This window comes from Acanthisitta chloris, unplaced genomic scaffold, assembly GCF_000695815.1.
Source record: "Acanthisitta chloris isolate BGI_N310 unplaced genomic scaffold, ASM69581v1 scaffold14801, whole genome shotgun sequence".
NCBI classification, from domain to species: Eukaryota; Metazoa; Chordata; class Aves; order Passeriformes; family Acanthisittidae; genus Acanthisitta; species Acanthisitta chloris.
In genome coordinates, this window is record NW_008657796.1 from 102,814 (window position 1) to 118,943 (window position 16,130).

General features: G+C 40.3%; 1 protein-coding gene across 1 annotated transcript in view; it reads left to right on the forward strand.

Moving 5' to 3' along the window:
• Nucleotides 1–13,537, forward strand: part of MCTP2 (multiple C2 domains, transmembrane 2) — a 100,729-nt gene extending 87,192 nt beyond the window's left edge. Inside the window, 4 exon segments of the mRNA XM_009084877.1 lie at nt 6,201–6,310; nt 8,692–8,801; nt 11,142–11,239; nt 13,469–13,537. Coding sequence (XP_009083125.1) covers nt 6,201–6,310; nt 8,692–8,801; nt 11,142–11,239; nt 13,469–13,537 — 387 coding nt within the window.
• The last annotated feature ends 2,593 nt before the right edge of the window (nt 13,538–16,130 follow it).

Consider the following 16,130-nt stretch of genomic DNA (forward strand, 5'->3'; position numbering starts at 1 on the left):
CTGGAAGATAGTCTCTTATTATGTCTTATTTGCACTGCAGCATTGTTTAGGACTGCTCTTGTCCATAGGCATCCCATAAATTGGCACAGTCCTTGTATCAGCATCATGACCCACCCATTCACAGGTTTAGGGGTGATGGGAGAGAGCAGCTGAAAGGAGGAACTTGCAGAGGACCTTTAGATATCCTGGGCACTGTGGTGTGGCTCTCCTCACATAGAAACCTTAGCAGCCCTATGGCAGTCTAAAATTCTCCTCTTGGGGAGAATTACCTACCTAGAGGTAGGTAAGCCAACACTGTAACTTCTCTAAATCTCTAGAAAAATAGTAAGTAGCACTAGGCAGGTCACTGGACTGAGAACATAAATCTTAGAGAGTTCTCATTGTTTTAAAAATTCCAACTATTTGAAATGTTAAATTTTCTTTCAAATTGGCCAGATATGTGAATAGGTCTATCTTTCTCCTGTACCCCATACTGCTTAAGGTAATTAACTAGATTATAGATGATCAATAGTTTAAGTCTAATCACCATGTGATTGTTCTTAAGTTGTGCAATATTTCCAGGGGAAAGCACTTATTTTGACAAAAACTTGTTTTCTTTCCTCTTCCCTTTTTTAAATTAAAGAAGATTGATGATGTTTTTATCTCCATACACACACGTTCTTCACCTGAATGGTGTTTTATTCTGTTGTGGTTACTGGTATTTCTTTAAAACTTGCAGCAATACCATGGGACTTTGGGTTACATTACACATCTACAAAAACATGAGCAAGTACAGAAAATGATCCTTAAACCCTCTGCATTTCATGCCTGTGCATAGAGAAAGCAACAGAGTTATGACCTAAGGTTTTTCACATAACCTTTTTCTCAGGTTGGGCTTAGGAGACTTTTACTGGTCCTCTGTGCACAGATGAAATTCTTCTAATGTAAGCAAAGAGAGTGTAAGCATGACTGAACAAGGTGTGAAGTGGTCATCTTCTGCCCTTCAGGCAGCATTCCCCACCCTTAGCTGTAGGATGATGTGCTATTGCTTTTAAAACGTGTCCTTTTAACGCCGATGGTGCTCTCCTTCATACCAGTCTGAAGTGATTCTGTTGGCTCTGGTGGAATTATTCCAGATTTCACACCTTTTTAACTGAGAGCATAAATTGACCTGTATGTGTTGCATTTCCTCTATTTGGTAATTATTTCAAGTACACTCAGATTCGCTAAATTTCCACAGGCAGGCACATTTGCAGCATGGTGTTAATAAACAAAAAGATCCTGTGATGCACAGTTTCAGGACTGCACGAGGCAATTGCTCAGAGTTTGGCAGCCATCCTCCCTGGGTACCCATCCTCCTGGAAGTGCTGAGAAGGTCTCCTTGACACGCAGCAGACATTGCAGCACAGGGCAAGACAGTGACTCAGCAAGGCAGATTGCTGGGTTCGTTTCAGCCGCCTTTGGCTCCCACTGAAGGCAGGATCCAGTTCAAGGTTGCTGTGGTGACTATTTTCAAAGCTCTGTCTGGAATTCATTTTAGCTACCAAGAGACTGTCTGTCACTCCATGGCTACCACCTCCCACAAGAGCTTAATTCTGCTGCTAGACTGGAGCTGTTAGTGAAGTGTTCCCTGCAGACAATAGAGGCCAGTGGTCTGCTGTTTATACCCAATAAAATCTTTTTGGTTTCAGAAGTTCTTCATGGACGAGTATTTTGGCCTTAAGTTGTTGTTTAGCACAGGTTTTGCTGGACATCAGTAAGGTCGGAGTTTTGTAGTCTAGCACAGAGCAAGTTGCAAATTAAATCCAACTTCGGCTAATTCTGCTTTTTTCTAAATAACTACAGCGTGTTTTGTTTCTAAAAAACCCCAGAATAATAGCAGAGCAAAAAGGCATGCATGCCTGAGCTATTTTCCTGTCTTTTCCCTTTCCATCTATCTTGCTTGTTGCTAATACACTGAGGAATTAATATCTGGTACATTGGATAAATTCTGGTAAAACATTGCCCTAATGTGCTTGTAGCAGCAGTAGCATAATGAGACAGCTACTGTAAGAAAGCTAATCCTGAAAGTTAGGCCAGCCCAAGGCTAGGGAAACTAACTCATCCAACTCCTTAAGATACTCAAGATTTTTCATTCCTGACTTAGTTGCCTGCATCCTGTTTTCTTCCTTCTTTTGCATTAATCCCCATTTATGTTTTTGCCTCCCCTTTTCCTCATCTTTGCCCCTAAGTGTTCCTCAGCTTTATATATTGAGTTTCCCTTGGCATGCCAAAAATCTGCTGATGAATACCACTTGTTTGAAAGTTGCATGCAAGGTTTCTTTGCTGCAAGTGTTTTATAAGAAACCCAAGCAAGTATTTAGAACTTACTCGTGGCTTCAAGCCTAACTTTTAGTCGTGTACATGTATTTGCAGTATACATTAGAATACACTTAGAGAACAACACTAAGAATTGTCTGTGCATTTGGAGTGTTGCTTACTGGTTTGGATGTATCCAGAGGAAAAATATCTGCAGGATAGATTTAAGAAATAGGAAACAGCTTTTCGTAAAGATGAAAACTATTAATCATTGAAACAAACGATCAAAAGAAGTTAGGAGTCCTCTACCATCCAAGCTTTCAGTTCAGTAATGGATGCTTGGCTAGAGAAGAAGCAGTAATGGGTTGTATTTGGTCTTTGCTCCAGAGCAGACGATTGATGAATTTTGCCTTCATTCTCTTCCTCCATAAGCCTTATGATTTTCCCTTGCAAGCTCAGCTCTGGACCATTGTGAATTGTGATGTTAATGGTGTGGATGTCCTCTCCTGATCTGCCCCATATTCCCAGACTTTTAAAGTCTTTGACATTGGAAGTACCTCAATTTTGTGGTCACATGACAGTTTCTTTTGCAACTCTCCCTGAATGTCTGGGAGCAGCATAATATGGCAGGGAAATGAAAAGAGATCACAAAGCTGTGGTAACCTTTTGAGTGCATTTAAGTGCCATATATTTCAGAAACAGAAAAATCTAGAAACATATTTCAGTACAGCAGAGGTTTGGTGTCTTCATTTACAGGTTTAAGTTGATGTACATTAGCTGGACACAAAAGACTTAATTTCTGAAATTGCTGGGTCTTGCATGGTGTTGTGTTTTTCTTCCCCTGACATGCTTAATCTTTCGCAAACCTCCTTTTGTGGTTTTGTTCAGGCAATTAATGTAGAAATGAAGGTTTCTTAAATCAGGATATGCAAGGAAGATTTGAAGTAACACACTGATTATGTAATTAATTCTCAGTTGTAAATTCATTTTGATGGAGTTAATTCTTTCCCAGAGGCTGAAGACTAGTTTTGGTCCACCCACAGTGCTGTAATCAGCTAAGAAATAAGGAAGAAAAAGGCCTTGAAGGAATGGAAGTTTTGCTACCGGTTTTAGGGGAAAAAATGCCAGAAACAGGCAGGATATTTTGTTTTAAATTCAAGCAAAAGCTTATGAGCTCTGAGTTTGAACCATGGGTATCCAAATCCTGTTTTTAAACAGCGTAATATAATGTATCCAAAAGAAATCAGAAAAGAATGATACCTGAGGAGGGTGGAGAAAAATTATCTGGGTGTCAGGACCCAGATGGGAAACTGTTTAGTGGAAAATGTGTTTAGGATTATTTTTTACCTCTTCTACAGATATGGTAGCATTCAAATATAGCTTTCTGTAGGACAATTGCCCATTTACTAATAAATAAGGACCAGTGACTATCATCCTGATGGAATCTTACTGCTTTTGACAGTGTTTTGTGAGGTGCTCACTTCAGAAAGCACAAACAGCACTCCAAAACCTAAATAATTTGGAAAATCTGATTTGCTGGACTTAATCTGTCTCCTTCTCTCTTGGTTAACCAATGACCTAATCATCCTGTAGATGTGTTTAGACTGCAGGTTTCCAGAACAAAACAATAGCACCAAAGAAACAATATTGACAAATTCCCAGGATTTTAAAATGATTCTGCTCACATACTGCAGTGGATACTGGAAGGATAGTTGCAGCCTCTTTTACTCTCTAATGTTTGATTTTATTCGTGAGGCTTTCTCATCCCAGTTTTTCTCCGTCTTTACATTGGTTGGCCATATTTTGCATTAGAAATTGAAAGCACTGTTGTTTAGGGGTGATTTTAGCGTGCACACCAGGTAAGCATAGGCATTCAGTTGTCGTTATATCTTAGGGACTGGTAGTTTCTGTTTTATTTTCTTGCTCTGCTTCATGGCTGCAGCAGAAGTTGTGTTGTGTTGGTTAAACTGCACTATCACCACATCTCCAAGCTCAATCGAAGACCTGTAAATGAAGTCAGCATGATGCAGATAGAGCTGACAGATGATCTGCCTTGCAGCTCTGGGTAGCAAGAGTAGGCTTGCCCTGCAATATCACTTTGAGTGGTTTCTTTACCCCTCTATCTGAATTTGGGCAGAATAAAAATCCCCCTGTCTGGTTTTCCTTGAGCTACTCCCCAACTTCTATTTCCAAGTTTGGTGCAAAAAGAGCCAGCTATGGCTAAGGAACTGTTGTACCATTCCAGTGAGTGAATAGTTAAATATCATTTCAATGTGTCATTTACATTTGAGCCTAACGAGGTTATAACTGGAGCTGTGTGAAAATGACTTTTTGGTGCTATTTTCACATAAACTGACTATTTATTTATTTATTTTGTTCTGGGGTTATTTCACACCCCAAGGGTTTCATTTTTGTTGGTTGTTTTATTAATGTAAAAATACTCATTTTCACACCCAAATGTGTGATTATTTAAAATGCTGCTTCTATTCATTGTGCACTCACTTGCAACCTAAAGGCAAATATTCAAATGTCTGGAGCTTGATAACTCCATGGTGGTTTTGGCTGGCTTTTTAAACTTAAAAATTACTGGGAAGAGAAATGGGCAATAAGTAATTCAAAGTGTTATAAGGGCTGTATTCCCCTGCCTGCTTCCCAGCATCCAAGGCTGAGTCAGAGGTTATTCCAGCACATGCTGTAGTGTGGTGCCCTGTCTCAGACACACACAAACCCTCTCCCAGCATGGTAGTGCCAAAAGGCTGCAGCAAGAGCCTTCGCCTCTGTGGCCCAGTGTGACTTTAAGTAGCCTTTGACCCTCCCCTGCACAGAGAAATAATGTGGGTGACAACACAGAGGCAGAATTGCAGCAGTGTTGATCTGCCTGTGTCTGGCCCTTGCTCATTCCCAGCCACCCTTTCCACTACCCTGACTGGTGAGAAGCATGGAGAACATGATATGAAATGCTTTTTCCCATCATCTCCCTCCTCTGGGAACTGATTGGTTAAAACACGACTTAAAATGGTTTTGTTTTTTTTTGCTAAATTGGACTGATTTTGAAGTGTCTAAATGTGATGCAAAATCAATGTCCAGGGCTCTGCATTTTGTAATAAGTGAATGTCTTGCTGATTTCTTGCTAGAATATCTGCAACCACACCAATTTGCATGCCTGTATGTGTGTTAGATTGCTGGCAAAGAAATGCTGAATGCTGATAATTGTATACTGATTTTCAACCCTGATTTAAGTCATTTTGATTTTTAATTCATTCTGTGCTTCCTTTTTATTTCTGCACATGTGTAGTAATGTCCTGTAATGTTGTTGCCTAAAATAAGCAGTAAGAAATGAAGTTGAGAGATGGCTGCTGTAAAGGGAAAATGAAATTTTTTCCTTTGATTTTTTTTTTCCCAGTAAAACAATAAGTCTCTGTATACAGAATGTTCAAAAAATATTCCATTCACTATTTTGCTGCTAATTTATATACAGAAAACATCATGGCTGTGGGGAGCATACAAAGCTCAGAAAAGTGATGTGCAGAAGTTCTGCACAAGAATATTCTTGTTCTTGAGGAGCACTGAGCAGCCAACACTCCACATCAGGGGTGCTCAGTATCTCTTTTGCCTTGGCACGCAACTGGGTTCCTCAGTGAAATCCTGGTTGAGATCCTGCAGTTGATTTGTGTTAGAAGATGAAAAAACCTCTGCCCATCTGCTGAGGAAGAAAATATAGGCATCTATATGTCCTTATGTTAATTGTATGTGGTAAACCCAGAGTGTGTGTTCTCTCCTTCCTTCAGTAACATACTTGAGTTCATAGATGCATCAGCAGTATTGGGATACTGGGAATCTTACTTTCTTCACATATCTGTGAACATGCTAGCAAATACCAAATGTACTAAAAGTTTTTGGGTTTCTTTTTTTTTTTTGGTTAGGAATCTGAGAAAAAGGGGTTAATTGAGAGAATCCACATGGTCCAAGAGATCATCATAGCTGTTCAAAGCATCCTAGAAGAAATAGCATCATTTGGAGAGAGGATTAAAAAGTAAGTAATAATTTTTTTCTTGCTTAGCCATGATTTACAGTGAAGTGGAGTCTGGAGGATTAAGGTGGGGTGAATGTCTTACTCCAAAAATTACTACAAGGTGCAGCAGGGTAACCTGGTCAGTCCCAGCACTGCTTCTTCTCTGACAGTCTTTTATTCCAAAAACCTCTCCAAAACATAGAGAAGAGAAGAAGCCTTGTGTTCTACTGACATAGCTTTCACATTTGCCTAAATTTCTGGCCTTACTAATTTGTGGTGGAGTACAGAGTCACGGATGCCACACATATTGCTTGAAGATGTGGGCACAGAAGTATCAGGCATTTCCTCTTATAATTGATGGTCAGTGTTGCCTTTCCCACGCCCTCCCCATCCTGACCTGGCTGCAGGGGTTACCAGTCACTTATGTCCCTGACCAATGCATTGATGCTCTTCTCTCTTTACCATTTTGAGCTGTCTGCTTCCTGCTGGTGCCACGAGGAAGCCCGAAGGGAGTTTTCAGGGTCTCATAAGGGGAGATGCACAGGGTATTCCTGACCTTGCAAAGAAGGGAGGTGAAGAGTCTAAAAAAAAAAAAAAATCCCACACACAAACAGACACAAACTTTTATAGCTAAGTCTTTATTGGAGCTTAATTGACCCCCCATTGTTTTCTGTTTTGAACACAAAGTGATGGTTTGTGATCAAGCCACACTTCAATGAGGAGCTGGGTTCAAGCTAAAAATACAGCAAACACATGCGTTGTGGTTCCATGCCGGACACCCCAGCTGGGGTGGAAGTGGCCCAAAGATGTATTCCAGTCTATGAACAGGGCACTGTTCTGCCCAGCTGCATGGCAGGAAGACGCAAAGCACTTAAACACTATTAATTCTTGTATTCATTTTGGTAACAATGGTCTTAAAGAACACATTGGGTATTAATGTGGATGCCCGATGTAATTTCAGAAGAATTCTGTTGTAACTCAACAGTGATGTACCATTAAAAAATTGCTACCAAGGTTTTTTTTTTTGTAAGTGACAGACTGAATTGTGCTGCAGTTTCCGTCTGTCACTCCAGTTACACAATCACAGGGAGTTTTCATAGTTTAACTGAATTGAGCTGGTTTGTTATTTTTTTTACTTTAACTTAAGCTACGTTGATTGATAATGATGGGTCCTCTCCCACCTATCTTTACTTAATATTTAATACGTCTGTTGAAGCTTAAAAGTAATTCTTGTAGCGTCCTATTAATTTTATCTGTCAAGGGAAGTTCGTCTTATTTTATAGCCTGATAAGTGGTCCACGTTCATTCTCTCTTCTACCTACTCCCTGTTATCATGATGTGATGAAGTTAGCAGGCAGATTGTATGAAACAGATGCCCAGACCCATAAATCCATCTATGGACTAAAAGGCATTCTAATAGTCCAGGAATCTCTGTGTTTCATGCATGCCATAGGGTTATGTCTTACAAGGGCACAGGGGGACAAAGTCACTTCAAAAATGTGTTAGCAGTAGCTGCTCACCTTAAGTCCATCGTGGGCCTGCAGATAAGAGGGCTGAATGAAATAAAGTCCTGGTTTTCACTACAATGCGACAAAAGTCTGGAATACTATAGTAACTGAGCCTCTTGAGAGTGTTCCTCTTGGGAAAAATCTGAAGCAGGTTGGTAGTCTGCAGAAGCTTGGACTGCTGCTAGAATACTACAGCTTACTAAGCCAGCCTCCTATATACAAGATATGAAGGAATTTTGAAAACATAAGGAAATATATCTATTTTCATGGAGGTATTTTCATATCTCCATATGAAAAAAGACAGGTTTATATAGGATATTATCCCCTAATGTTATACAGAGAAATGGCTCTTAACTGCTCTTCTAAGGTGTAGCATGTCAGAATTAAACCCTTCCAAGTTATTGTCAGGGTTGACTCTGGCATCCTGCCACGTTTGAGCTGTACACTGACACACATCTCATGTCATCTCCACTGTGGCCTGGTGCAGCCAGCTCTGATGGTTTACACCTGTGCCATGGCCTCATCTCCAGATCAGATAATCCACCCATGAATAATGGAGAACTGACCGGTGAGCAGAGATGTGTAACAAGTGCGACACACGCAAGAAGAAACAAAAACAACTCACTACATGCCAAACAACTTCACTGAGCCCCACAGAGCACCTTTTCTCCTCCCTTATCATGATATCTGCCTCTCAGATATCTCCCTTAATCCATTATAACATCCAGATGTAGGAATCTACTTGCCCACCTTCCAAAGGATTGGCAATTTGCAGCATATCTGACTGTGCTAAGCGCTGCAAAGAGGTCATTAAATTATTATTGGGTAGCAGAGTACAAACAGTGTCCAAGAACAGAAATGTTGAGGAGGAATGTTTGGTTTTTTTCCTTACAGCACATTCAACTGGACCGTGCCTTTCCTCTCTGTCCTAGCCTGCTTGGTCCTGGCAGCAGCAACAGTTATTTTATATTTTATACCTCTGAGGTACATTGTTTTAATCTGGGGTAAGTACTCCACTGTGTCTCATTTGTATGAGATAAATACAATAGATGTCTGCGGAATGAAATCAAACAACCTGTTACACAGACAATCAACTGCTGTTGCTTAGAGGTGAATAAAGATGTTATGAACTTCTTAAAATTGCCATTTCTCCCCCCTGGGATATTCAATGATTTGCTTTTCTTAGAGTTCTTTATAAGTTTCTAACAGCACCGCAAGAAGAGCATTAGCCTAGATAAGCTACTTTCAGTGTTATTGTTCTTCTGCAAGAAAGTAATTAGCTTCCTGGTGCTGGAGCCTCTCAGTTGGGAAATGATAGGAAGTGGGCAAGATGTGTTTGCAGAGCTGGGCCACGTAGACCTGGACTCCAGGAGCCTTTTGGGTCTGAATATCCCTGCATTCAGGAGAGGCAGTGTGCCCAGTACCCAGTGGGAGGCACTGAGCATGTCCTTTTGTCATGGGTTAGAAATTGTTTGTACATCATGAAGTAAAAGAGGAGCTTTTAAAAATAAAGCTTTCCTGGTGGTGTTACTCTCTTTCACTAAAGGAGATGGCATTCAAGGGCATGTCATCATAGAGCAAGGTGGAATGGCTTTAAACTGAAAAAGGGAATACATAGATTAGATATTAGGAAGAAATTCTTTGCTGTCATGGTGGTGAGACACTAGAACAGGTTGCTCAGAGAAGCTGTGGGTGCCCCATCCCTGTGTTCAAGGTCAAGTTGGACCAGGCTTGGACCGACCAAGACAGGGAGGGTGTCTCTGCCCATGGCAGGGGCGTTAGAATGAGATGGTTTTATGATCCCCTTCAACACAAACTATTCTATGATTCCAGCTGCTGAAGATTTTCTTCATCTCCAAATGGCCACCTGTCATATTTAGGGTAGTAACTTTTATCTCAGTCTTGAGGTAAAATGGTTGAGAACATAGTGCAGCTAATCCTCCTGACCCATGGGAGCTCAATCTCAGTGTGGCTCTGGGTTGTAGGGACTCCCCTGTTACCCCTTTGAGGATGAGGCATCTGCTGCTCTCTTGGTTCTCCTGGATGCAGAAAAGGGAAGGGATGAGAAGGTGGCAGTAAAAAAAGCCACTCTAGGTCAGCAACAACAAAAAAGAAATAAAAGATTAAATCAAACAAAAGAAAGGGCAAAAGGGAAGGAGAGAAATTGCTGGGAGTAAAAAGTTCAGTAACAAAATATTGCTGTTCTTGTATGGAAGACATGGTGAGTACATGAAAACTATACATCCGTTCAACATCATCTGGAGTGACAGGGCCTTCAAATATGATACGTGTTAAACAACTACCCTGTGGCAAGGCCTCAAAAGACCTTATGGTATTTTCTGGTTTTTAAAAATCAGGTACACAGAAAATTGTGTTGTCATTTTGCTACAAGTATATGGCTTAAAAGCTGAATCTCAGATGTGAAGCAGGTACATTTCAGAGAGAGGAGAAGGCTGGACCAGCCATCACATTTGAAAGCATTTTCAGGGAAACCACTATGAGATTTTGGACAGGGGCACAGTGGGATTGAATGCTGAATTATGATCCTCAGAGGCAATCTACATTTGAATTTTTATGTTATTCTTTAAAATGGGTTAGCTGATTTTCTTCACCTAGAAGACGACCTCATACAAGGCAAGAAAAGACCTCTTGAACTCCACAATAATATGAACATTACACTCCCATGGATCTTCTGTCCAGACTAGGGACCACCTCTGACAGCTGAATCTTAACTAAGTCCATGGAGATGGGGAGCACTCTTGCTGCAGTTAATAAGCCACATTATTCCCACAAAGCTCAAAATAAAGTAAACCTTTTGATAAGGTTTTTCAGCTTCCACAGCACCATAATATGGCCAACTTGTCAAACATGGCTCTTCAAAGAGGGGCTAAGCTATAAGACACAATGGAGAAGGGAAGCTTTCATTTTCAGAAGAACTGGAAGAAAAAATGCCCTTTTCCTGCCCAGTTGTTTTCAGAGCCCTCCAGTTGCGTGGGCAAGAGGAGAGGGGATGTCTTGGGTCATGCAGAATAGGAGATTTAACAGCAGTCTTGGTTGTAAATGTGTGTATTGTCCCCACAGTATCCCCCAGAATCAATTCATGCTGCAATCTCTTTGTACTATGTTGTTGACAACAGATGATCCCCAAAGTAGAGAAATACCTTCATCCAGGAGGCATTTGTGAATGATTCCACATGACAGGGAACATGTGTGTGGCTTTAAGTCTGAGGCACTGTTTTCACACTAATTTTTACTTGTGAATTCCTCTTCACCTTGCCTGAACAATTTAGAGGAAGGGTGTAGAAAAGAGTTGTGTTATTTTGTTTGCCTTTTTTTTTTTCTAGGCATAAATAAATTTACTAAGAAGCTTAGAAATCCCTATGCCATCGACAATAATGAGCTACTAGATTTCCTCTCCAGGGTACCATCTGATGTTCAAAAGGTAAGTAATGAATGGCCACTGCCAACGGAGGCAACGAGCGGCACTGAGAGCGGCTGGGTGCTCTGCTTGGGGAATACAATGCCAATGCACTTTTGAATAACGGAGATAAGGAATCGGGGAAAATCCACAAAGGGAGGGGGAAAGAGGGTTAGAAGAGAGGGGAGCCAAAATCCTTTGTCAGAAGGATAAAATGATTGCAGAAAAATTATCCTGAAAAGACCTACTTAAAAATGATCTGGAAAATCACCCAGCGTGGTTACTGAACTATGGTTTCTGTCACCTTTCTGCTCCGGTATTTGTACGGAGGGAGGAGAAAAATAGTCTCTTTGATAGAGATAACCATCCAAAAGGATTTGCTGAATTCTCCCTTTTCTCAAGATAGGGGGAGGAATGGGGGGAATTATTTCCGTGACTTTTTGCTTGAGCTTCAGGCCTCCTTTGGACAATGCTCTGCTCATCTTTTTCTTTAAAGAAAACCTTGAAATGTGTATAAAATACTCTGCGGTTGATCAGATCAATCTTCTACCATTATGGAATTATAACTTTTAATCTGACCAGAATCTATCCTCCCTCAATTTCTGTCAAGTCTTGTCTCTTCTCCTATTTCTTTTAAACAACAACACTGTCTTCAGTAATCTCGCCTATCTTCCTGGAAATTATTTGAACAATAAGTCCTTTAGAATGTCAAGATCTGTTTATTTCTTTTGGAGGAGGGAAAATAGTCTTGCTGGGTAATGAAGCCACATGACATAAAGGATTCTTTCTTTTGTTTTAATCAACTAGAATCTGTGTACTCAGGCCCTGATCCTGATGCCCTGGATCCCACTGACCTTGTACCTTTCTCTGTGAATTGTGACACTTTCCCTGTAAGATGCTGCTCCCTGGGAACAAGGGAATCACAGTCTCACCTATAGAGACTTTATGCTGTTGGAGACAGAAATATAATTGCTCACATGCAGTGTCAAGGCATCTGGTAGAAAGAAGGTTGGAAAAAGCTTCTGGTGACATTTATTTCAAGAGGCCACCAGATTGGTTGGTGGCAGCAGTAATGCCTGCAAAGAAATCTCACCACAGGCTGGTGGGAGGAAAAACACTAAACAGGAGCAAACATAGAGACATTAAGCTTCAGCATATTTTTGTTTTTTTCATTGCTCTTCTAGAGGCCACTGGGTTTGCAGTGATGGTTTGCATATGCCCTTTAAATGTTTATGTTTAAAGATAAGCTGCTTTTCTATTTATGCTTTATTTAACATTTACATTTGTAACATTTCCTTGAGTGGTTTCTATCATTTTGGGATCCTTTGAGCTCTCCAAGGAAAATGATAACCATTTTCTATGAGAGGAATGATAAAAGTCTCTAGAATGGGACAAACCTCAGAGTTTTCCACTGGTGCTAAAAATAGCAAGGCTGAGTGAGAGCCACACACTCTAGTGAAAAGTCATCCATGGCAGCTCCAAAGCCCCTCTGTCTGCGTTGTTTTATGTGCTATCAATGCATCAGCATTTCACTGGGGTACTGCAATGAGTTAGAGTTCTGTACATTAGCCATTTACAACCCCCACGTGTTGAACAGAAGACAGAGGAGGAGTGAAAAAGATGGCATGTTCAGCCAAAGTTTCTCCATGATTTCAGTGGGAATACTTTTCTCTAGCACAACAGACAATTTGGAGGTTACACCATCCTTGTCAGTTTATCACACATGTTTTAACCATTATATTGCACATTAATTTGTTTTGAAAGGTGGAGGCAGCTTTGTCCAGCTTCTATTTTGGAGAATACTTTCCTTTTTTTGAAATGATTAAGTATGTCAACATTCCAAGGTCTGTGTATGGTTTTGACAACTGTCATCTTACTGTCTATTGGGATCCACTTGAATTGAAACTCCTGAGAGAAGTTTATTAAACTTATAGGTTAATTCCAGAAAGATAAGAAAAACAACTCCCAAAGCAAAACAAACCCAAAAGATCTACCCTACATTGCTAAAATCAGGTAGAACCCCATGTATCTCATTAGAAAAATCTGCTTTTAATATTTTTGTTTCAAGAAATGATGCATGACTTCTCAAATCCTTCCTGCAATTAATCCCCCATGTTCCTGTGTTTAGAAAATGATTCATTACTTTTGAACCTTCCTTAGTTTCCCTTGGTTTGTCCTTGGGGAGCCATTAACACACACTGTAGTGAGCTAGAGTTACCTAACTGCAAACGTCATGTCTATTTGTTTTTACAGGTGCAGTATGCTGAATTGAAACCATACAGCAGCTCCAGTCCCATTAGGAAGAAACGGAGTGCGCTCTAGGATGCAGCACAATTTGGGAATGCAGCATCTCCCTCCATGCACACACGTGCACACACACTGCTCCCCTCCCCTCCTTCTTGCTTCAGAACAACACTAGAATCACTGCCACAGACTTCTTGGTTCTTTTGAAGATGTGGTTTTTGATGAACACCTATCTTTGGTTTCTTTTTTGGGTTGTCTTTTAGGCATGGAGTCATAGCCCAAAAAATGAGCAAGGTGGAATGTACGAGCTAGCTTGTGGGGTGGAGAGGAGAATGGGAGAGGATGGTGCAACTTGCACCATTTTTCTCTTTTTCTTTTCGTTTTTTTTTCATTTATTTTTTATTTTTTTCCTTTGATTGCAGAGACAAGGCTGGATGTGGCAGCACTCCCTGTTTTATGTAGGAAGAGATAATTCCGCTTAGTGTAGCAGATCAGCTGAGCTGATGTGAGGAGATGCTCTGAACCAGTTTTTAACATATCCAACAGATTTACATTAAGATATGAAAGCTATTCTTTTCTGAGTTAAATCACTGTGCCTAGAAAGGTTTAAGCTCTGAATTAACGAGTCTTTGATACCCATCTTCTGTTCAAGCAGTGTACATTTTAAAAAGTTTTTTTATCATAATTAGCAGAAAGAGCTAGGAGCTCCAACAGTATCTCAATATTTCATCCAGCACTTGTGGGGTTTTCTTTTTCCTCTCCCCCCCCCTTTTTTTTTCTTTTTAAATCTCATCCCTGTGATTAACTCTTTGGATACTGGAATCATCAGAGATCCATTGCTGGCAATGGACGCATGAGAACCTTATGCCATGAAAGGATTAAGAGACTGTAGAAAAGGCTAACTCACTGACCTGAAAAGACTCTGTTGACTGCCTTTTATAATTCCATCTCATCAGATATTTTCAGCATAGCTGTTGTTTGCCTGTCTAAATCCAGAGGGGTCAACACTACAGATCCAAGAGAAAACAAAAACACTTTATAGCCTTAAAGAAACAAGTGCTTGTGCAGAAAGACAGCATGGTGCCCAAAGATGTGGTTGTGCAATAGTGTGCAGGCTTTGGCCCACCACTGGTGTCTTCTTGGAGTCTTTCCTGGTGGTTCAGAAGGAGAGGACCAGAAGGTGAAGTCATATGGAAACTGAGCAATCAAAAGCCAGAAGAAAGGACCCCGTTTTCTGTTCTGAGGAGAATGTGATTTCTTGCTTGCTTACCAATCTTATAGCTATTGTGCTTTTGCTTTATATATTTCAGATAACCAGCACTATTCGTGTTGTTTGACTGGGGAAACTGAAACACAAAAGCATCTGTAAACCTGCTTAATTTTGGTGAGAGTGTAGCCCTTGGTCCCTTAGGTGCTGTAGGACATTGTGCGAGCAACTTGCCACCACAACAAGTCATGGGTAGTACAAGAGCTGGAGTTGCTTCTTGATTCCCAGGCAGGGGTTATCACCAACATCCTCTGATGTAGTACCCACAGTACAAAGAAATAAGGAAACCTGAGATGTCTCTTTTTGCCAAAAAAAGAAAGACTTTGGAAGTCATCTAATTAAAGATAGAACAAGTAAGACCTTGCTTAGGGATCTGTGATCCAAATGGAGTTGTGTGTGGCTCCGTAGCACAATATTGTGGGCCTGTTGCATGAATTTGAAGAAGGAAAACTAACACCAGAGTATCTTCCACTGGATTATTAGCCAGATTCAGTGATTTTTCAGAAGTTTATTTTTCAAAGTAACAAGCCCCACTGTGCCTTTGAGTAAGGACAGGCACATTTTCATGTACTTGATTGGATAAAGAATGTATTGCTTGTGCAAAGCTGAGTGTAGCTGCAAATGGAAGGATAGAAGAAAGATTATCCTGGTTTTAAAAGCCACAAAAATGCCTCTTTGTGTGCACGTGTGCTTGTGTACCCATGCATATACAGAATTTTGTATAAAGAGTACATGTATAATGTATTTATAGGCGAGTGTGTGTGGGAAAATGGGTGAATATACAGATTTAAAAACCTTGAAAATGTTTATGAAAAATGCCAAAGATTCTAAAGCTTATCATCTCGCGTCTGTTCTTCTTCATTTTCTATCTTTCCCGGCATGTCTGTCTGGCTGAGCCAGATCTCTGCATGATTTGATTTACTTCAAGTTAATGAAGCTGGTTGGAAAGAGCCTTGTAGAAATTACAAAATCTCCAGTAAATCTCCTTCTTGTACATACAATAGATGTCCACGGAACCCTTTTGTTAAACCAGTTTCTCAATCTTCTCTGTAAACAATGCCTCATTGTCTCGCTTAAAACTATCATCTGGTTTATCATACTGTAGTCTTGTCATTTTGTAAGGACCAAAGTCAGACATATTCAAGCAGGCATGTGAGATCTGATCGTTGATTTGAGTGAAAACATTCAACTGCGGGAAAAATTGTTTATTTATTCAGAAGTTGAGACTGATACTTTAATAGTTGTTTTTCCCTATGGATTTTTCCACATGGAACTGATTTCTGTTCAGGAGACAGGGTGATGTCTTTTTTTTTGTTTTTTCTTTTTTGGTGTAGATATGTTGGGTTTCAAAATAATTTGTTTTAATTGTTATGCTGGAGTCATACCAAATGAAGGGGCTTGGAT